General features: G+C 31.4%; 1 protein-coding gene across 2 annotated transcripts; it reads left to right on the forward strand.

Annotated features, from left to right (window-relative positions):
* On the forward strand, positions 1-24,559 carry LOC130902748 (facilitated trehalose transporter Tret1-like). Of its 2 annotated transcripts, none has more exons than XM_057815016.1 (11): positions 1-314; positions 2,807-2,827; positions 2,884-2,995; positions 3,264-3,399; positions 6,605-6,790; positions 9,261-9,359; positions 9,647-9,849; positions 12,978-13,193; positions 18,114-18,300; positions 19,630-19,770; positions 24,170-24,559. In XM_057815016.1, the coding sequence occupies exons 1-11, from the start codon at positions 301-303 to the stop codon at positions 24,427-24,429; spliced, it is 1,575 nt and encodes a 524-aa protein (XP_057670999.1). In that variant the 5' UTR covers positions 1-300; the 3' UTR covers positions 24,430-24,559. The 2 variants fall into 2 exon arrangements, with proteins under 2 accessions (XP_057670999.1, XP_057671000.1); XM_057815017.1 differs by having other exon boundaries at positions 194-314; positions 2,901-2,995.
* The last annotated feature ends 465 nt before the right edge of the window (positions 24,560-25,024 follow it).

The following is a 25,024-nucleotide window of genomic DNA, read 5'->3' on the forward strand; positions in this document are numbered from 1 at the left end:
AGTGGTTATTACTTACTATTACAGGTGAATTCTGATTATTTTAATTTGTTGATAATTGAAAAAAATAGGAATTAAAAGCGTGTCATAAATTATTCATACGAGACGATAATCAAAGTTGATATCATTGTTTGTTCTACAGTGTATTATAAAAAAATGAAAATTACATATGACATATTTAATTAAAGTTATTTTGATCACAGTTAATAGATGTTCATCGAATATTCTTGACACCTGAAGATAAGATAATTTTTTGTTCAATACTCTGAATCTTTTTAATATTAGTTAATTCATGAAGTGACAATGGAACAGCTGGGGTAAGTGAATTTTGGTTTGGAAATAGGTGAAAACTATTCCAAATAAGTTTTTGCTATTTAGACAGTGGCTTGAGAGAGTTTTTTTGGAATTATTCAAACAGTTAGGTCGAAAAATAATATTTATAAATGCTTTATAGGTAGATGAATTTTTATATTTTACAACACTTATTAAATGAAATTATGCAGCAGATTGCTAAGGGTTATAAAAGCACGGTATTTAATAATATGTGTATACATTCAAGTATAGTTATATTCCCTAAGGGTGCATTTGGATGCATTGTCACTCACTTAATGTCTCCTACAATCACATCCTTTGAGTATTGTAATATTTTGTTTTGTAGATTTTTCACATTTTATGTCATTAATGATCAAGCTAAAAAACTATTTTTGTCATCTTAGGACAGAATCCCTAACGATAATTGAACTCCAGATCATAAAAGATTTGAATCCATTTGTCAGGAGGTACTTTGAGGTTTGTAATCGAAGCGTTGCACGAAATAGCAACCTGCTTTCGTTCGTTTTTATAGTTGATATATTTTGAAAAAGAATTCTCATCCTTGTAATTTGGAGCAAGACAAACATGACCCTCCATTTCCTTTTTCGTGTTTTTGTTGTGAAGAAATTCGTTGATTCTACAAAATTTCAGTGATGTGTACTTTACATAATTTGATGAAGAACGGGAAAATGATTAGACTGGTTTTTATTTTATTTGGGTCTTGCCTCCATTTTCATGGTACTTATTAATTTAGTCCATTACAAGATTCCCTAGAACTAAAATTGGATTTGTATGAAATAATATTGCAGCAGAATAATTGGAAAATTTCGAGATTCTAGGAGAGTTTTTTATGTAATAAATGGATGATGATTAAGACGACATAGTTAAATAAGTGAATATATGATAGTTTCATGATACTTTGATGAAGGTAATGAGCAACTTCTTCAATTTCAGAGTCTGATTACAAATTCTTACACCATTTCGTGAGATCTTCCTATGATATGGATGTTACAATAAAAATAATTTTGAAATTATATGCTAAATAGAAACTTCACTTGAAATGAACCTGTGAATTCAGTGATAAGAACAGACAAAACTACATTTATTGGTGAAATAGGAAGTGTTGACAAGCCAGATCTAAGGAAGCGCCTTTACAACCGAAAACTATATAAAATTCGATAAAACCCAAAAGTCATGAATTTATAGCTATTTATTGGGAGGGCATTGTGCTTCAATTTTTCGTATAATTTGAAGAGAAATTTAAATTCTATAAAATTCATTTGATTATAATACAATAATGAATTACATTGTTGCCTCATCACTAGGTTTCAAATTTTAATATCATGAGACAGTTTAATTTTAATCTTGAATCTACTCAACGATACACATTATATTAATACATAAATACATATATTTTATTTTATTTACAGTTACTATCTTGTTCAATTTTGGTATCGCCATTGTCTTACAACTCAATAATAACTTGTTTTACGGGTTCTAAACTATTTCTATTTGTGTACATACATCTACAGGGTGTTTCTATATTCGATCGACAACGCTCTACCACAGAGAGATCTCGATAAATGATTCATTTTGATATAGGAATACGAACCCTTACGGGGCCTAGCTGCAAAGATATAGGGTGTTCAATTAAATCCAAAACAAAAATTTGCCATAAATCAAGAACGCCCTTAAATTTTTTTTTCAAATTTGGTGACCAATATGCTCCTTAATAAAGTAATATTTTGACATAAAGACATATCTTTCATCATTCTTTCGACGTGGTGTCTGCAATATCGTCTTGATCTTGTGAGTCCTGAATTTTCAAATTTTCTCATATAGATTTACTTCTTATTTGATCTCTTAGGTTCACTTCTTCAATAGTTCTCATCTTTACTTCGCCTGCAGGAGTTGGCAGACAAGGCTAGCAACCTACCCATCGAAAAAAGAGATGCAATGCTCAAAGTACTACTAATGAAATTTAGATAGCAAGTAAATAAACTCACATGAGTGAATTTCAATTTTAATAAACCATACCCATCTATTCAAACAAAATGGAAGAAAATAAAATCTCATAGCTAATGTTCGTTAAAGAACTATCACAACTCTAAGAAGAAATCCAAATTTTCACGATTTTCCGACTGACTACCTGACATATAAAACTTTGATACATTCTTTATTTGAACTGATGATTGGTAATATATTCCAAATATAACGTTTCATGACGTCTTCGCATGCCAATAAACTGCAATCACTACAAATTACAAATTGTAATTCTTTCAATGTATGACGCCAATCAACTTCATTTCAATCAGTAGTTTTATTATGTCACTAACAAATTATGTAATGTTTACATTATAAAAAAGATAAAACGATGAATACCTACTTAAAAAATTAAATTTGAATTATCTTGAGTATATATTTGTTATTTGATTGTATATTTACTTTTCCGATTATTAAAATTGAATAAATATTAATCCAAAATTTTTGTTTCAAGGGCCAGCGTTATAAGTTTAAGGTGAGTGTGTATTATTTTAAAATTCTATGACTTTTAAATATTGTATGCTTAAATAGAAATATTTCCAATAAAGATGACGAAGAAGATGAAATACCACAAAATTTGATTAGCAGTAATAAATCTCTCAACGTACCAGAGCTTGACAGTTGGAAATGTTTGTTACCACAGGTGAGTTTTAAGAGAAAATTTCTCATTTGTTGATTAAACCATGAATAAACTCACCTTCAATTTTGTTAGAAACACAGAGAATTTGAAATTCAAGAAATGTAAGTGCTATAAGAAATGGAAGAAAGGAATTATTACAGAGAACTGATTTTTGTATTCAACATTGCTGTTCTCCGTATATTCACTCCTTAATATTCAGAGTGTTATAGTTTTAATTTCCATATAGTGTTTTTCTGTTATGTGGATTTTTTTTTATTATTTCATATTTTAGATATTAGCAGCTTTCGCAGCAGCGTCCTTCCACACAGGAAATGGAATATCAATGGCATATTCTGCAGTATTAATTTCACAGCTCGAACAACCAGATAGTGATTTCAAAGCTACTAATGCCGAAAATGCTTTTATGGGTGGGTATTGGAGAGCCATTTTGCTTTATATAATAAACATAAGAAAGTTTAGCATACGGAAGTTCTCAATTTATTAACAGAAATCAAGATTTATGAAATACACGAAAAAATTGAATCTATGGAAAGTCATATACGAATATAATTAAGCATCTGACGCTGTTATTTATATATAAAACATAATTTTTAATGTTTATTCCATACATATAGAAGAAAGTCGTGTCAGTTATACTATTTATAACTCAAGAACGGCTCAACCGATTTGGCTGAAAATAGGTGAGAAGTTTACTTCGATAAGGACATAGAATACTTTTTATCCTGTTTCCGTTGGACGTGAAATAATACGTCGTTTAACAGAACGCAACAGAAAAGGCCAAAAACAATGCTGATACGGTCACAGCAGAGGTTGCAAGTTCCAAGATTTTCCCATTTTTACACAGATTTTTACCCTTTATCTGATTTATCGTAAGGGGGTTTGTAATCGGATACACACTGGAAAAAAAAATTCATCGTTTTATATCCGTTTTGAAACTAGAGACGGATGAAATTAAACTTGATCTCATAAAACGAAAAAAAAAAAAAAACTTGAGCACATGTGCAAGTACTGTTCGCAAATTTGGTAGCAAAGTTCAATAGAAATGAGCCAATTTTACGTCGAAGAGCGTGAATTTCGCACTTCGCCCGCCTTTATAATAACTTAATAACAAAACGCAACTGGCAGCTAAACGTAATATATGGTTGAGTATTTTTGAAAATTCCACAATTTTTGAAATTGAACGGTTGGTGTGCTTGTTTCAAGTTTCTATTAGCATATTGTGTCTATCATGATACAATGCCATTACCAAGACGATCAAATTTAACTTGATAAATCCGTAATGTAACTAGGATTCGCAAGGACTGAAGAAGAACAAGAAATTGCACGGGCACGTGCCATGTATTCCAATACATCTCCGCAAAGTTTGTTTTGCGAGAACAAGCCTAAAGCACACAATTTGGGTCATTAGGGCTATTACAGCAGCTCTGCTGTATTCCTTATAGAGTCCACACTTCATCACAGCAAATAATTCGGCTCGTAAGATCATAGCGTGCTTCCCAAGCAAAAAAAAATCCGCTTATTTTGCGATTTCCCCCGCAGAACCAAGCCATTCATTCTGGAATTATCCGTATACCAGGGGGTGGCTCCATTATTTAGTATTGTAGACTCTCTCTGAATTTCGTACATTTACACTGTAGTTTTTTTCTCTGTGCAGGAACATCACAAGATGTGAGAAAATGTTTAAGTGTATATTCAGTGATGTATCTTCGGTTAAAGTCTCCGTGTACAATCAAAAGCCTTTCTGCATGTCCAAAATATACAGGTAGAGCTATTTTTTTCGGTGTCAACGTGTTTTTACCAGATAGTCCCCTTCTGAAGTTTCCCAATGCTATCAATGGGAATGTTGCGCCTACTGGTGAAACGAAGGAGCTTGTTTTTCTTGGTTAATCAATACCCCTTCATATTGGTTCCACAAGTCTTCATGCCTCAATGCCTTTTATTCGGTATCTCGTATAGCAATGACATCCTTTCCCCAGCATAGGCCTTGGTCATCAAAACGCGCGGCAGACAGTGTAATTGTGAGTGCTGGTGTAGTGGTAAACAGTGGGTTCAGTTTGTATATATGAGAGTTTAGATCAAAGATCAAGTCGTTGACCTCACAATGTTGGAGATGAAACTCTGCTCTCAAGAACCATTTTGAAAAACTGGATACACAAAAAATTCGATATTGAGTAACGCATGTGTTTAACCCTGAGTTGAAATCTCACGATCTCACGATATTTGTTCTTATTATCAGGATTTTTTGATTTTTCAAAATATACATATTGTATCCATAATACTCCAGCACCACTGTCATAAATAAATGGAAACAAAACTAAAAATATCTTATTATCTGTACAAGGAGAATAATTCAGTATTCAAGACTCCATAGTATCTATTCACGAATCGAGGAAACGAAATCATCGATGCACTACGAAAGATGAAGCGAGCTGTCGTTAAATTGTCTGTCAAAGAATAAATAATGCAAATCACGCAAGTATTGCCGTTCCTGTAATCAAGAATAAGAATAAGACCCCATCATAATATTTTACGCAATATGTATGCCGTCTATATTTGACAGTGTGAACTATTGAAGATAGCAAGAATTTTTTTCACAAGGAAACTTGGCAAAACTTGGCAAAGATAAGAAATCGTTTTGTTTTAAATCACAACGTTTTCCTTTAGACAAAAAGCTTAATTTCAAGTAGCGATGATTGTTACAACTTCACGGTGTCTAAAAGTTTACCAAGTGAATTAAATTCTGCAGCAATGTGTCAGATTTGGAATGAATAAATTGATCCTATTGGATCTCTTTTTTACGTATCATATTTCGTAGAAGTAGGTGAATAAATAAAATATTACCTTTTTGTATTTTCTACTTTTCTTCTCAATCCAGGATCTTTATTTAAAAATTTAACATATTCTCAAGATATCTAAATTGAACGAATGGAATCAAATCTGCAAAAATATATCAGAATATACAGAAATAATGTAATGAAAAGACTTGTTGCTGACCGTGCTGTAAGAATGAGGGTGAACAAATGTTTCCATAACCAACTGATAGTTCTCAAACACTGAAAGATAACAGTTCACCTTTAGTCTCACAATTACACTGTCTCACGCGCGTTTTGACGACCAAATTATCTTCTTCAGAGACTGAAGGTAAACACTACGCATTCAACAATTGACGTTATCTTAATGGGCACCAAACAGTGTATTTGTGTCTATTAGGGTGCGGTGGCGCTAATAGTGGGTATGTACTCGTATGTATGAGTATCACCATCGTTTCCAGAACTTCCAATTAAACAAGTTACAAACAACGATTTCAAAGATGAAATAAAATACTGAAAAGCAAAGAAGGAAAAAAAGTGATTTATTTCACAAGAAGCCGAGAAGGCAGAGATTAATGAAAGGAAACAACAAAAATAGCGAGTAAAGAAGTGTGACTATAAATATTTAGAGAGAATTGGATGAAGAACGAAGCAACAAAATTTAGATAAGTGAGAATAATCGTGTGGAGGGAGAGTAAAAGATATGACGGTAATAGTAGGGTGGAGAGTTGAGGAAAGACAATAAAATAGAAGACAATGAGTTACTTTAAACGTATTCTAAAATAATTCCTAAATTTTTCAGCTAGTATTATAATACTGGTAGCTCCAGTTGCCTCAGTGATGAGTGGTTTTCTGATGGACAAATTGGGCAGACTCAACACAATAAAATTAGCCGTAATTCCTGGTGTAATAGGATGGACGATAGTTGCACTGGCTCAGAATATACAAGTAGTTATTGTTGGTAGAATTTTAACTGGAATCGCTTCGTGTAAGTAATGACTAGAATAGCAAGTTTAAAAATAGTATTACAATTTTACACTTAGTTAATGATTTGGCTCTTTGCATTCGAGTCTACCAATAATTAGAATAATAAATTGCCATAAAATCGATAACTTTGCCATATTGTCACAAATCAATAGGTCAACCCAATTTAATTCAAATTTAATACATCCTCTTCTGTTTCGATTTCTGTTTTTGTAACCAAAATAATATGAAAGTGAAATATGATCAATTTTATCTACGACAAATTAATAGAACCTAATTATTAATCCTAATCTTAGTACGATTATTTTATTACAGAATAATCTAACTATTTCCTAAAATTTCTATAAATATAAATAAAGTTTTCGGGCTTTTAGTGGTCTTTCATAACCATAAACTGAACCTAACAAGATAAAAAGGTTTGGAGTGGTTAAAAGCCATATGTATTAAAGATTATATAGCCTGATAATAAGATCTATGAGTACCTATTCACCAATAGAAGCTAGCAATTCTGATTTATTTTAATCACAAGATTTCCCTTTACGATAAAAATACGATTTAAAGTTTTTGGATAACAAATTTATTGTTACTAGCAAATAATGATGTATTCTAGATCAACTAAGATTAACAGAAATAAGGTAATTCTTCAATTACTTAAATAAATTCTGATTCATCATTTTATATCTTCATGCTCTTCCTCTAGCTATGGCTTATCTTATTCGCAACATTACAAACGCTCTCTAGTGTCATCCTCACTCCCGTTTGCGATGTTTCAGTGAAATTTATAGATGTGTCGAAACCAAAATTTTTCGATACTCGATACCGATACCTGAAAAATCGATTCTCGATACCGATACCGATACCATCGATGTATAATAGAAGCTTGTAAAAAAAGTTCTCTCACTGAAAATATATTCATAATCTGTTTCAGCAACCTACAAACTAGTTTTAAAATATCTATGCTTATACAGGGATAAATGAGGCAATTTCTAATGATAAAAAATGTAAACCAAACGCAAAGGTTAAGTTGTCGAAATTATTAAATAAAATGAATATCACGACTAAATGTGGATAAACTTTTAGCTTTTTGGTTATTTGGTTATTGTAACAAAAATCAAAATCATTATCCAAGTTATTTTAAAAGCAGGATTTTTGTACACTCTACATCTACTACTCTACTATTTTATCGGCGCAATAAATGTACCGTAAATGTATGTAAACAAAAACAAATATTTTAACAAATGATCTTCCAAAATAATATATTTTGATAACAATATAAACTGGATCAAAAATAGTATATTATATTATAAGGATTAAAAGTGCATATTTTTTTTTACGAGCAATATTTGCAGTTGCGAGGCGGAGCGCAGCGCAGTCGGATGAATGCAAAATTGCGAGTAAAAATAGGCACTTTTAGTCCGTATGATATATACTATTTTTTCTCCAACCATGTCAAAATTAAAATAAAGTTAGTTTTGAACACCTATTAATTATAACAGCGATAGCAAGTCGGTAGTTATGGATATCTGGTATTATTGGTAAATATCGATTGTCAAGTAGACGTACTAATCATCTAATTTTTGTAGCAGTTTAGTAGTACTTTTAGTCCCAGGATTAAAAGTAGCGTTTTTAATCCTAGAATTAAAAGTGTTGCTAAGCAACGAAGAAATTTTTGTACTGTAAGGGAATTGATGGCTTTTGCACCTGAAAATAGTACAAAAATGTCAACATTTTTTGATGGTTGGAGAAAAATAATTTTTCCGTCCATTTACTTGTATCGGTATCGACTTGGTATCGATCGATTCTCGATACCGATTCCAATGACCAAGAATCGGTGGTATCGAGAATCCAATCATCCCTAATTAAATTCGAACCGTAGTCGCCGATAATTATTTTGCTTCGAAATTTAAGGCTAACTACAATGTGCCACGGCTGATTAATCTCTAAAAAATTGATGGATAGTGTAATCAGTAATCAGCATTTTGGCGGGTAAGTTCACATAGATGTGCTTATTGAATTAAAACTGGTTCTAATTAGATGTCTGCTTGTGGGTTATAATTGGGCACACCGTGTTTTTCACACGAAAAATTCACGTGGAATGTACTCTCGTAAGTAAACCATCCACTTGGTTTGTGTTGGTTTAGAATGTCATACACTTCAGTGCACTAAAAATTGATAGTAAGAGATTTAATTTGAAACTGATTAATTGAGGTAACAAGAGTAAAATAAAAATAAGTATTTGATATTTTGTATTTATCAGCTGTCATCGATCATAGAGCTCCACTCCTCTGGCAGCTATTTTTATTTGATTATACTTGGTATACGAGATGCGTCCAATGTATCGAAATGTATTATTTCGAAAATTGACGGAAAAAATAATTTTCTGAGATACATACTAGAAATTATATATTTTCGGGACTTGATGAAAAAAATTCAGAAGGGAGTAGATGGTGACAATAATTTTTAAACATTTTTAGCTTGGGGAACAAATCCGGCAATAGTATATATAACCGAAATTGGAAATCCTAAGATAAGAATGTCCTTAATGCAACTTGGATCTGCGTATGTCTCCTTAGGTATGTAAGTATACCGATTTTTAGAATAATTTTGTTTTGTTTATGAAGGTATCCTCCTTAGAAAAAAATTTCTTTAGATATTATCTTCCATGGGGATCATGTATCGATAATAGGGTGGGTGCAAAAACAATTAAGTTCAATTAATTGTTTCCACCAATTTGAGGGTGGTATTTTCCTTAGTATTCAGTTTTGGTATGAAGGAGAACTAATTTTGCAACACAATATCATTTCTAAAAATGAATGGACTTACATCTGGATAACTTTATACTCTAAAATATTTGTTTCAGGTATGATATTCACTTATTTGGGAGGGTGGTATATGCACTGGAGAATAGTAGCGTGGATCTCTAACGTGTTTATATTATTAACTGGCTTATCGGTCTGTTTTATACACGAGAGTCCTCTCTGGTTGATTTTTAGAGGAAAATTTAAGTCGGCCAAAAAATCATTGAATTGGTTTTACAAACATCAACCAGTTCCTGCAGGAAATGTAGGTAATTTATTCATAACATAAAATGTCTCTTTCATCATTTTATTGAAGTCTACCAAAGCTCATTTTCTCGAATAATTCAGAAATATTCGCGTAGTTTGAATACTCTAAACTTGAGTTAAGAGTAAACTTAATACACTACGTTGTGAGCAAAACTATGTTTTCGAGAATCCAATTTATTCCTACGAACAATACTTGAGCCAAGATAAAGAGGAAGCCAAGAGATACATTCTGTTAAGAAGAATGTGTCTTGTATCTCTTAACTATCTTCAAGAAATATATTCTACGAAAGTAGATTCTGCTATTTCTTAAGACATATGATTAATACTATTTTTTGAAGGTGTACCATATACAACAAAACAAATTCCTGTTTTATTATTAGTAATAGGTGGTACAAATAAACTTATCTATCAAATAATGAATTTTGAATGTAAAGCAAAAAGAGAGTGTAGTCCAAGAACCAAGGGTTTTATCCTGACACTGAAACCAATAAAAATAATTTTTTTATATGAGCAGCTTTTGAACACTATTTTAAGGAAAAAGTTATTCAGGAAAGAATCAAATTGGAATATACTTTTAAGGAGCCATTCTGAGTAACGCCTTGTCTCCATACGCCTGGTAGTAATATTTAAAGTATACGACTATTATATGTATTGTTCATAATCACAACCAAAAAAGAATAGACAAACTATTGAATTTAGCAGTGGTATATAAAATGAACATATATATCATTATTCAAGCATTTAAATAATTCATATTCCTAAGTCAATGTGATTGAATTCGGATGTTTCTATCAACTGATAATGTAGCTATTTCCATTTATACTTTTTGAAAAAACTAAAGGTTTGTCTGTGAAGTTTCTTTTGTTTGTTCGAGTCGTCTAAAGAAAATAAACATTTTTTATTGAGATAAATAAATATCTTATATCTATAATGGAATGTTGGGTTTATTATTGGGCAATTCTGTTGAACTGTAACATCAAAGTAAGAGATTTTGTTATAGTTCTTCCAATACCAGTTGCAGATTATAAAAACTTATATAAAAACCCTTGCCGACAATTTTGTTTGACCTACCATGGGCGTAGATACCTAATTTTATTAATTTATTATTTTTATAAATACTTTTGGATATATGTATATCTTATGCGAGAAATTATTCGTTAAAAGGCAATCTTTATAAATTGGACGGCGGTGTTTAAACTTGAATAGCTTTGTCAACTGATTTCAGTTTTTCTTTAGATGTTTTTCGGTTTTATGAATGATCCACAGCAACCCTATTCGTGACTACTCGACAAATGGAAAATTTATTTACTCTAGTTAATTCAGTAATTCTTATTATGATTGAATTATAGGATTGCTGAATAACGACGCTAATGTCTAGAAGGAATACTTCGAAGAACTTGTGCATATATGTTTACGATTCGGTATTTCCATTCGTAAACAGAGTCCACGAGGACTGACGGTTTGTTCTGCAATTGATATTGGAGAAACTATAGCAAATATTTTAGTTGATAAATTTTAGAAATTGATGGTCCACCTTCATAAAATATTTGAAGTGAACTTGACGAAAATATTTAATTTAATCCACATATTTATCAAACTTGTCGGTAAAAATACAGTTAGAATTTTGTTTCTTTACTTGATTCAATGAAAATATGCGGAGAAAGATAAAATACGATACTTGAGAATTGTAATTTTTTGATATCGCGGGTATGAAAAAAATCAAAACAACTTTGTTAATCTTACGGCTTTAAGTATGTGAATGCACTCGTTCTCGTATGTTGTTGATAACTTATTTACAAGTAATTGAATGAAGTTTTATATATTTTTTATTAATTCATACAAAAAAATAAATAAATTTAAATAAAAGTCATACAAAAATATTGGTTTTTCCTGTTTTTATAGCCTCAAATAATAACACTCTCAAAAAATTACCTTTTTTTACATATTATCGTTCGTCCCTTTTTATCAAGTAATTATTAAATTACCATAAATAAAAACATTCTCAATATTACTTCACTTTTAACAAGTCAGAAATTTTCATGGCGGATAGGTTAGGTTACGTTAGTAAAAGACACACTGGATTATTGGTTTTTCTCTATATTTATCAAAAAAGAAACAGTATTAAAACTATCTAGGAGATTTGTATAAAATATTGATGATGTCAGAAACACATGAAAATCTCCGAAAGTGTCGTAAATATCTGAAAAATATCTTATATATAATTTTTAGTTGACATTATTTACATTTACCGTAAGTACTTACATGTAAAGTGCTTCATATTGTCGATATTTATTCAACTATATTCACAATAAGTTTTACAGTATTTGGTAACAATCTATTCAAAAGCAGTTCAAATTTCATAAAATATTTGGCTTGCATTGACCAGTAATGTTTGAAATTCTTTTAAATAATCGCCATGTTGTCCACAAAGAATTTTTCCAAGGTGAAAACATTTATTATAGATGAACAACTTGGTCTTAAGTAAATAAAAATATTTACCAAGTGGAATCTACATATACGATCTAAAAGATGTTAGTTCATAATTTCACTTAATGAAATAGCACCCACACCCTTAATATGAACCTCACGAAAACTCGAAACAGATATTTGAATTCATTAGTACTGGTATTATAGATTAAGTTTGTCATAAAGTCGATTTATACATATTTGCTTCATGACAATTTGCTTCACACATATTCGTTCAATAAAGAATCGGTTCATGTAAATTTATTTCATATAGATTTATTTATGAAACAATCCATTCAAATAGATACGATGCATTCCATATCAATTTTGTTTATATGATTTATATGGATTTATTCTATATGGATTGGATCCAGGTGCATTTCCGATCGTTTGATTGAGATGAGGTTTTTCTGGCAAAACGTTTCCTAAAAATGGTGAAATCACGTAATAAACATTGATTTATAAATTAGAAGCAAATATAAAAATACTATTTACTCAAAACTTCTACATATGTGGACTTTGTCACTATCTCTCATATACGACGACATATTTTGAAGGTTTCCTAGTTCACATAACGAAAATGGTTTTCTCTACCTGGTTTTTTCTTCTTACTTAGTTTTCATTGTATATATTCTTGTGATTGGCATACCCTTTTTTTAGGGAGAAACTTATGCTGATCTTCAATTCAAGATACTGAAAAAACAGGAAGAAGAAGCTCAAGAAAAACGGAGAAATAAAGGAACGCTTGGAGATTTGGCGAAAGAGTTTATGAAACCCAGTGGTTACAAACCGCTGATAATAATGTGTCCATTATTTTTCTGCCAACATTTCTCTGGAATTTACATCACCATGTTCTACTCCATTACTTTTATAAAGGTAAACAATTTAATTCCTATTTTCCGGATTATTTGTGTGTGAATATTTAAATATGTTAATTATATTATCAAAACAAATTGAGCGTCATTCAAATTAGTTTCATTGTTTGGAATTTAGAGAAATAATGAAATTTTGCCTCTAAAAATCATCCATTGTCAATAGAGATAGTATTTTGACAAAAATTGGAATTAACAGATAAAAATAGACGAAAATATTAAATTCCACTGCAAATTTTAATTAATTAGTGTTTTATTGGTTAAAGGAAACATAAGAAATTAACCATGAAAGCTCCTACTACTCTTTCCTTTTGTTTTGAAGATTGATACGTATGTTTCTGAAATCATGTCATAAAATTAAGATTCATTGTATGTAATTAAGATGAGTCTTTCCTATAATAAAATTCCCTCAACCCACCCCTTTTCGAAATATCACCTTTAGAAGTTGATAACCAAAATAGAGTTTCCATTTTTCTAAATGTATACAGCAATATATGACACGTACGTTCATGTATTTGGCTAGAGGTGGTTATGTCCAGCATTTATTATGAATCATATTACATTTCACAACTTACAGTTTTCCATTCAATTTATCAAAAAAATTATAAATTATGGCGTTTTGTCTCTGCCGCTGAGGGGTTTTGCGAATTCATGAACTTTACAAAATTTCAAGTTTCTAGCATTACTGAAATTTTAGAAAAAAAGAATTAGGGGATATCTCGGAAAGGCATGAGCTGAGGAAATTTTGTTATAGGAAAGACCCATCTTAATTTCATACGAGCAATAACTTCCTGAATGTTGTCGCATGAATTTTGAAACATCCTTTATATATTCGAGAAATAAATAAAGGATAAGAGACTATGGGAGAGCGATCTGATCCAATCAGATAACTCGAACAGATAAATTTTTTATAAAATATATTTTATTAACGAACATGCATATGATATAAAACTACTTTAAATTTACCAATATTTTATACTATATATTCATCTGGAAATCAAAATAACACGAAAAATACTATATCAAAAATTTATTAAAAAATACTAAATAAAAAAATCATGTGTATTTTGTCATGCTGAAAACACATTTTTTTTTCTAAAAATCATAGCGGGAGAAAAAAAATTCATAAATATATTTGAGAGTCACATGCAAGTTATTACTCCTTGTCTGAATTGACACAATTTTCACCCCTCTGCACTGCATGTTTCATGCATAATAATGAGTGGCAGTGTCCACAGGAGTATTTGGTTTTGCGATATCGACTTCTTGGGCATATCGAACACCTTCCTATAACCTTTGAAACCTTGGCCGGTGGAACTTCAGCGTTATTTTTGTCGAAATTTTCAATTTTCTGACGAATATTTCGGAGAATCCTCGGGTTATTCTTCCTGTCATCAATATGTTCTTGGGTCAGTTATAAATCCAACATTTTGATAAAAATCCTTCTCAAAAATTTGTTATCTTGATTGTTTTCTCTGTATATTACAATAGCATTAATAGCAGCTCTATTCTATAAAGAGAAAATAATTGTAAGTGGCCATCCACGTGAATTTCTTGAAACATTAGACGTTGACGATAGTTCAGTGACGAAATCTACAAGATTCTTCCTCAATTCTCATATCAGTAAAGCGCACTATGTCTTGGATCATCTCATTATCAAAAAACAAGTTTCAACATTCTAAAGCACTTTTAGCATTCGAGTTTCACCTTTTGATGTTTCTTTGTCCGGGTCATTGTTAGGCATTTGATCTTCCATTGTTATATCCTGCTCAGAATTGGTGCCGGAGTTGGGTTCACTTTTAGAAACCAAATCAATGTCATTTTCGCTTCCTGAAACCACTACGTCATCATCAGTTTCTGTCTCAGCCCAAAGCGCCAGGAGCCTTTTCTGTTCCTCCTCGTAAGACATGATCGGTATTTCTGAAGAAAATCTTTTTAGTATCATTTAACATAACTATAGAATAAAAAAAAGTTATCACGTGACTAAAGTAACTTCTTTAAACTTACTTTATGATAAAAACTTCACTTTGCTGCGTAGAACTCAAAATAAAAAAAAAATAATACTTTACAACATCACGAATACATAGGTGGGGTTTAATACACTCCAGAGCAATTCAACAGCGTATGTTTTTATTCATAGTGTTAACCGAGTACTGAGTCGAGACCCGGAAGAGAGGGCGGATACATATTTGGGAAGGTACAGGGACGGACACGCGCATAGCTTTACATTTGGTTTCATTTTCAAAGAGTTTTCCGCAACTGAGGTTTATTACACCCCACGTATGTAACGCCGGGTTAAAATTCATTCCATAAAAATTGCTTTGAAAATTTTTCGATACGCAAGTTATCATAACCATTTTTGTTTATAAATTATATTTGATGAAAAATATGTCTCATTAAGTTTTCTGATGAGTGATGGTCGATCTCCCACCGGCTCTTAGACCAAATTTTCTGTGAGCCCGAATAGAGAAGCTTGGTTTGTTTTATATGAAAAGCAGCTCTTCTATGAATGTATTTATAGATTTGGGGTCTCGTATATACTACGACCCAAAGGATCGATTGTACCCCCCTTTCTTTCTGCGATACTGGAGAGCCCAGTGTTCACAGCTGATCCATTAATCCCATTCCTTTAAGAAGTCTCTTGGTATAACATTTTTTTTTCAAAACTCCATGGAAGAAAACGAAGCAAATTTTTAATTTGTAATTAATTATGCAGGTTATCTAAAAAATTGAAGACGAAATCGCCTGAGGGGGTAGAAACAAATATTTCTCACTTAATGAATTTCTGTTAGAAACTATAACTGTTTAGTTAACTGAAAAAGTTATTAATAATGTTTCTCATTCAAAGTAAATCATATTTTTCGATGATATATTGACATTTGACGATATAGTTAAATTCAGAAATCCTGAAATGGCTTGGGCACAATGCTAAACAACCCTTAATAATAACAGGGAAACGGGAGTAATATCTAGATTTGAAAAATTCAATCTATCAACTGATGTGAACATACTATTGTTCGAAATTGATGAAATAAAGGGCTCAGGAATGATATGAATTTTTAAATTGAAGCTTAAAGTGTTCAAAGAGAATACACATATAGGAATTGCTATTCAATAGAGAGAGAAAGAGAGAGAGAAAAATGCTTTATTGTCAAAAAATTGTTACAATTTGTAGGCAAAAGCTTGTAAAAACTGAAAAGCATAAAAATAAAGATACAAATACAATGAAGTTTCAATATACAGAAGGAAACCACAGAAAATAGGTACGGTAATAGGTAATAGTTGGTATTTAAGTCCATAGCAAAATTAAACCAGGATACCCGGAATTGAATATTATTATTGGAATAGAAGTCGTTTACACAATAAAAGGCACTTTCCAGTAAATATCCCCTCAAATTATTGCGAAATGATTATACAAGGTGTCCAAAAAGAGTATCGGGTATTTGTTTTCGCGCCACATTCGCAACGGAACGGGTTTGTGGCGTCCGCCATTTTGTGGAGTTCAAGTTCCACTATATGTCAGTGTCAGTCTTACAATTAGTGTCATACTAATTTTATTATTATGGCTCCTTTTACAACCGAAAAATTTTAATGACAGGTAGAGTTATAGTCATGAACTTCTAGTCATAAAGGATGTGCTTAATTTAACGATCTAGTTACTAGTAGGACAATGAAAAGTTAGATATTTTGCTGTCATTAGGAGACAATCCCCATATAACAACAGCAGAAATTACCTTGCACTTGTTTATAGTATAAATTATAAAATAAGAAAAGTGATGTGATTTTCAGGTTCTAATCTAAACAAACTCAGATTGTCACGATTTATGGTTTTAACGAATTTTAATTACTAGAGAAAATGAATCTGAAATACACGCGAATCGGAAGAAGTGAAGTGAGACCACGAAGTTAGGATGACTGCAGTTTCAGCAGACGGCCGTTGTAAAAGTAAAAGTAGAATTGGGGTTTTTCAACAAATGTTCAAGGAAAATTGTAATACAAATTCAAATTTATTGGATCTAGGCAAAACACATCCAGCGCCCCCCAAAATTTTCGTAAGAATTATCAGGGGTATATTTATTGGTGAGCAACAACAGTTTAGAGATATTTGGAACATTTTCGATTTACAGTACTTCCGAATCTAATAAGGGACATTTCCTAATCCAAATAATAGGGGGAACGTGGATCACCACATTATGATCATGATCTAAGATTTTTGAATAACCAGTTTGAGGAACGTGGATTGGAAGAACTGTATTAATGGAGTACCTACCTAGATCACCTAATGTTATCGCCTTGATTTTTTTATGTAGCGTTATTTGAAAAGTCGTGCCTACGTTAACAAACCAGACAATTTAAAAGTCTTGCTAGAATAAATTAGACATGGAAAAATTAGTAGATTATTGATCTGTAAATTTGAAGTTATTAATTAATGATTTTATTTCGATCTTTATTAATTTCCTGGGTTTTTTTGTGAGAAAATTTCTTCATATTAAAAAAAAATATTAATGTCGTCATAATTACGTATTGCTTATTCCTAAAGAAGGCTTTTGTTCAAAAAGAGACGTTGATAGTGAAGTTGATAAGAAGATGAAGATAGATTCAAAAATGTGGGATACATATTAGCCATTTATACAATATTTTGTTTCACAATACTGAACATACTGTTTACAATGTTTACTGAAGGTAAACTGTTTACCTTCAGCCTTTGAAGACGATAACTTGGTTATCGCGTCAGACAGTGTTGGTATAGTGGTAGTGTAAGCATTGTGTTCAGTATGAAAATAACCAACGGTTCCAGAAATTCCATTTTTGATGTTTCACCATGATATTTTTCATTTAAAGTAAATATTTAAGGAATTTAACTATCACTTCTTTCATCTATGAATAAATACCATGGACTAGTTGTTAAGGAAAACTTTTTTAGGAAGCTGGAACTAATATTGATGGATACTTCGCCTCGGTGATGATTGGTGTGATTCGTTTTATAATGGCTACTTCTAATGTTTTTATTCTGAAATATGTCAATAGACGAACAGCTATCATGGTCAGTTCATTAGGAATGGCAATATTTATGTATATTTCTGGACAGTATACTCTTTGGATAAAAGAAGGTAAATCATTGGTTACGAAAAGACATTTAATTGAGAAGAGTCTTCATTCAATTTTATCCAATTTGAACCCTTTCGCTGTACACATTTTTCAAGAGTATCTATCTATTATTAATTTTCACAATAATCACGTATGGGCAGACTAGAATCCCCATGACAATATAGTGCACCATTTTAAAAAAAAAATTTTTTCAGTGTGCGTATAGATTGGTATTGTGGACCATATTTTCTAACTCATCCATTAAATGGAATTTCTTACACCAATTTTCTCGAAAATGATCTCTCTGAACTACTCGAAGACAACGAACTCACTATTGGACAAAACATATGGTTCATGCAGTACACTAAAGTCAGACTGATAACCTTATGATTGCTGTTTATGTATATTTATCTTGAATCATTAGTTTAAACGACACCCATTGTGGATATCAACGTTTTGAATAATCGTCTTCAAATAGCGTGTAATACTATAAGAAATAAACCTCAAATCTTTAAGCGTTTATGGCAATCCTTGACAACCAGGCTTCGTTCATGTATTTTGGCTAGAGGTTCTAGTATTTATTATGAATCGTATTACATTTCAACCTCTACTGTTTTTCACTGAATTTATTAGAAACATTATAATTGTCGTGTTTTTTTTCTCTGCAGCTATTAAGTTTGGAAAAAAAATTTGAAATTTGAAAATATTTTTAAATATAACAAGGATTTAGTTATAATTTTATTTCATAAAATTTCTTGAAAAAAGTTTTGATATGGAATAAAGTGAGGAGTGCTAATTTCACCCCTGTGTAATGTTACAGGAGTAATGAAAAAATACCCGTGCTTATACCTTACACGTGCACGTAAATTACAGAATATCTAAAATATTACAGTTTCTAGCTTTATTGAGATCTTAGGAAAAAGAGCTCAATTTCAGTCACCACATTTTAGGGGTGATATTGGGGAAATGGGTGGGTTAAGGAAATTTTGTTCGAGGAAAGACCCACAATCACCTTCTGAATTTTGTCGTATGAATTGAGAAACACCCTGTATGTGCGAGAAATGTCGAATTGCTGAGAAATACCAACCTGAAAATAATAGTTTCTTGTTATTTAAGTTTTTCCAACTTTTTTCACTGTATATGTTAATCAAGAGTTTATTAATTGTTAAACTAAGAAAATATATATAAAAATATCAATAACGTCCATACGCACAAAATTTTTATTGAAAACTATTTGACATTTTATTGCAACAGACATCTATTACTACTACCAGCACTGAGAAACAGCGAAAGGGTTTATAAACTTTCCTTGTATCTTTTCATTTGTATATTATTTTATTGTACATTTTCAGGAGAAACCACTGCAAAATGGGTTCCAGTTGCTTCTTTGTTGATGTATGTGGTATGCTCTGTGACAGGTCTCATGTTTCTACCGTTCATGGTAATATCAGAACTATTTCCATTAGCAATTAGAGGAGTTGGTTATACGATAGGTTTGTATTTTAATAACTATCCTTCACATACATTTAATGTAATATCTCTTCTCATATGCTCTTTAAAATTATTATGCTAACAATAAAAATGCAAGGCAAAGTCATATTGCCATATATTTTCCACTGTAAAATATCACATATGAAGAACCGGTACAATTATACTCATGTTTAAAGGATATTAACAAGAACTAGCTAATCACAAGAGGATAAATCTACTGTATATATTAACGAACGATTTAGATCAGGAATATCCTTCATATATGCAGTATTTGTCCTTCGACAACTGGTTGAGAAATCCATAGAATATAACAAACCAGTATTCTATGCTTCATTAACATCACAAAAGCGTTTGAACATGTTAAAATGGAAGATGTGTTTCGCTACTGTACAGTAGAAATATACCTATCAGTGTTATATTATTTAGACCATCGCAAAAATATACGAGTACAAATAAAATCCATACAAGTTAACAGCGGTATTAAACGAGGAAATTCCCATAGTCACATTTTATTCAACATAATAATCGATTAAATCATATAAAATGAGCGACTAGACAAATGTTAAGGAATGGGTGACTGAAAAATCAAAATCCTGTGCTATGCCAAGAATATTATGATATACGTAAGTGCCGAAAATGAAAATGATTCTCGAAGATTATCAAATACCATCAATATCACAGAGAAAAGTATAATATGACTATCTCGACTGAAAAAATCATATGCATGACATTAAAGAAGACCATTAGATCCAAATTAGAACTAGAAACCTAGAAGGTCAAACAGAAAATGTAATTCAACTACCTTGGAGATACGGAGACGTAGAAAACGATGTGAGAAGACAAGTAGCCAGAGTAAATAAAATCAGGGAATGTCTTTAGAACGTAGTATGGCAAAACAAATACCTAAGATAAGAAATAAAGGCACGAAAGTACAAAACATCAAAAGGATCAGAAACGAGATCAAAAAAATGAAAAGCGAAACAACTTTTGAAGACCACAGAAAATTTTCAATCGAGAAAAACAATGGTAGACCGAGAACGGAGCAAAACCATCAAACGATTATGTGATGTAGATAATATTAATAAATGGGTACTACAGCCTAAGATCTACTGGTCAAAATAGCAAGGGTCGACCACGAAATTGCTGTAGTGACAATCTATAGCCAGAATGACGAAAGATATCGAAGAATGATTAGCCAATAGACCAATTATGGAACAAAGAAGAGAAACTATGGAAGAAATAGAAAATTTCATCGTTTATCATTCTTTTTTGTTATTTGCAAGACTGAGAACCCCATTTAGAAATAATGTGTACTATTTACAATTCCAAAAATTCCAGAAAACAATCAAGTATTGTGAAAAATAACAAAGAAAACATCCTACTAGGTGCTAAAGGCATGGAAAAATAGGTTATAATTGATCTATTTTAACATTTTTTTAATGAGTGGAAAGTTTAGTTATCTAACCCAATAGATACTGAAGAAATGTTGAAAATAAAGTACGTACCTGAAAATTCACGAATAGGGTTATCACTAATATCTCTTTACGAAAATGAACAATTCAAAAACTTTCATAGGTCACTCTTCAATAAGAATCTTTTTCCATAGTACTGAAAATACATAAAAACCTAAGAATAACCCACATCAAATTGAAAAAAGTCAGAAAAAAAGAAATAATCATAAATTTTAATGGAAAACTAAATATTTTAATGAATAAATAAGAAATAATAAGAAGCCAGGAATAAATAATATTGAAGCAAAAAAGTCACAATACATTCAGTTATTCTGAGGAAAGAGGGCCTTGATTTAACAAGAGAGGTTTGGAAAATAAGTCAGTAGAGCAAAGCAGCTATTTCACCGATATAAAAGAGGAAAGGTTTATATTTGTAAAAATTACAATGTATAAGGTATTGATTACTATGAAAACAAACAAATTTTAAATAAAGCTAAAAATATCTTAGGGTGGTGTCTGTATATTCGGAAAATCTAGGTAGATTATTGGTCAAATTTTCATACTTAACCAAATTCTAAAGCATTGCTATGTGCATATTCCTTTGCTCTATATTGTAACGGTCATTAGCAGCCTTATGTAACTGATAGAAATAACACTTGGGGGGATAAAAATTTTATCATTATACACGACGAGGCTATGTTGTTCAATCTAGCTTAAAGAAATACAAATACAAAGCATGCGAGTTAATTAACGAAGAACTTAATTAACAAAAAGCCACCAATGCCCGGCATATGCAAATTAAGTCCTGATAAATGAGTCGATATACCTCCAAGATATCCTCACTGCACTATAGTATTCTATTAAGATGGTGATTTTCTTGAGAAATAACAACAACAAGAACAGCAGGGAAAATTCTCAAATTTAGTTTGGTTTAGAGGTGTATAAAAATTCTGTAGCCCCTTGGAAATATCCTTTATAGTAATAAGTTTTATACTGCGGCACCATTATGGTCACAGTATACATAATAATAGTTTTCTGAAGAAACCTATTCACTAAAGTATTATAGAAAGATATTGTCAGCTTTTGTGAGTTAGTACACTTGTATTAAGAGTATCAAATTGCTTCAAGTTCGAATTACTACTATGCAAGCAATTTAGAGAAGTTTGAAATAATGATCTCACTTTATCATATCGTGAAATTTTTCTCCCGGTTTTTACTGCATTGACAGTCATGCGTATGTGTGGGTTGAGAAAGGTAAAGGAGTACGGAAAAGACAGACGGATCAACTAAGTGTTCCACTAAGTGTTAAGATAGTTAACTGGCTCTGCGGGATTATTTTGCTGACCAATTGCTTATACGAAAAGTTGTTCTGTAAGTATATATACACGATGTCGCCGCATTCAAGCCTTTCGCTACTTTGGTACCTTATACTATTAGTGCTTCCTTAAAACACGGACTATTTTTGTTAACGTTTAAACTACTGCAGGCAATGGCAGCACAGGGAAGCTGAATGGAGTGATAATGTCACTACAAATCGCAGTTGGACATGGGACAAGAATACGCCGATGTGAGGAGCGTATTCATATTGCGTATGATATCACCACTTGTGTATATTCGAAATTGCACGACAATTAGGCACTACATTAATAATTTCCTACAAATCACTCCATGCCTTATGTAAATGGCCGTTATCTTCTTTTTTAGACATCGCAGACAACGATGACTTACCGCATGAACTATGGAGTTTTCTCAAGCAAAACGCGGTAAATTTCCCACGGTCTCTGTATCTCTTTGTCAACTTTGACTTAGTCGACCCACTGTAGATAAACCTAAATCGGTTAGATTAAGAAATACAAACTGATTCCATTCAAGGATTTGTTCGTGATGCCTTGGTAGTTTTCTTTTAAAGAATTTTTCCGAATAACAGGAATAACCACCTCGATCATCAGGTATAAATACCAGAGAACATGATAATAATGATAAGAGTCCATAGACTTTGATGCCTGATACAAAACGATGTATAGTGAATAGGACTGACTGTATCCAGAAATTGGTCACGTGTTACTATTTAAATATTGATGTGAAGCTATCGCATAACTAAAAATGCAAATACTGAATGATACCTTCTGAGTGTAGAAGTACTAATGTCACTGAGTATATGCAGTGCTATTGTCTAGCATTCTAATACATTCAATATGTATTTTATAGTATTGTTCACAAACTCCATCTTCCTGTTTAGTATTGTTACGAATTATAAACAAGCAGATAATGATACACACATGATTTAAACACCATAATATAAATAAAAGCAGTGAGGAGGAGAGAGGAAAGATCTATTATTGATTACATTATACTTAGACAAAGCAAACAGAACATAACTGACAATGGATCAAAATGAGGAGATGAGATTGATAGTGATCACCACCTTCTCATTCAACGGCCAGAGAACATAGAATGATGGAGAAAATAATAGAGATAATAATAGAAAAGTTTATTCTGAAAAACTTCAGGAAATTTTGAAGAAACGTGAGATATTCCACAAGAAGTGATAAAATTGCTGGATGCGACGGAGCAACGCCCGAAATGTTGCAAGAAAAAACTGGTAACAAGTGTTGTTACTACAGCCTTTAAGTCAGAAGATACAAAACAATATGACAATACAAGAGGAAATAACATCGATAAAACACCATTTAATAAAAAAAAAAGCAATTTGTATACAGTTATAACTAACATAAACTAAGACCATACATATGTAGTATATATGAATCCAATATATTATCAAGCATTTAACTTTCTATTCTATATTTCTAAAGTACTCCAATTGACATTGATTGTTATAATAAATTCCGAAAATTGTTGAAGATTCTCTTACTGAGGTTTCCATTCATTGATGGTTTTAAAATTTTCGGCTCATATTAGATTGATTGATTCATAATTTTCTCTCTTTTAGGTTACAGCTTCTCGATGTTGTTCATGTTTGCATCATTACAAAGTTACTATGGTCTGAATGCAGCATTGGGAGGATCAACTAACCTACAATGGTTCTTTGCTGTCGTTTGTACGATGGGAGCCGTTTATACTTATATCTTCCTTCCAGAAACAAGGGGGAAGAAATTAAATGAGATTACGGAAAATTTCCAGAAGGGATGGTTATATATTGGAAAGAGCCACAAAGAACAAGATTCATCAGTTACATGTCGTACAGTTTGAATATACGAAAAATGATATTTTATATCAAATGTTTTAAATAAATCAATGAAATTTTTACCAACCATCTGTTTGTATTTTATCATGATTGTTTTATACGGTTAGTAATATATCATTTGCAGTTACTTAAAAACTTGCTTTCAATTTCTAATTTGCAAATAGACTGCTATAAATGCTGGATGAAAACAAAAAAATTAAAATATTTGCACTGAATGATATATTTTTTGTTTATAAAAAAACACTTCTAGTAAGTTCAATCTTCTCTTATATGCCAGTTTCTAAGTGTCTATTAATCCTAGATATTCTTTGCTGCGACCTTTCTCTGTCAATACCGAAGATATTCACAGCCGTATGTGAGAATTGGACTGTAAATCGCTTTGAACACTTTCATTTTCATTTCTTTAGAGATTTATTTTTTGTTTATGATTTCCTTGCTCTATGTATACCTTGTTCGCCTTCTCTGCTCTATTGTTCAATTCTAAATTCTGTCTCCCTATTTCTTCTAACATAATTTCTTGTTCTACTTGTTCTATAAGTTCGCGCTTAGCCTTGATTTCGATTTTTCTTTTTAACAGTGCACACAACCATAATTTTTTCT

The sequence above is a fragment of the Diorhabda carinulata genome, chromosome X, assembly GCF_026250575.1.
Source record: "Diorhabda carinulata isolate Delta chromosome X, icDioCari1.1, whole genome shotgun sequence".
Lineage (NCBI taxonomy): Eukaryota > Metazoa > Arthropoda > Insecta > Coleoptera > Chrysomelidae > Diorhabda > Diorhabda carinulata.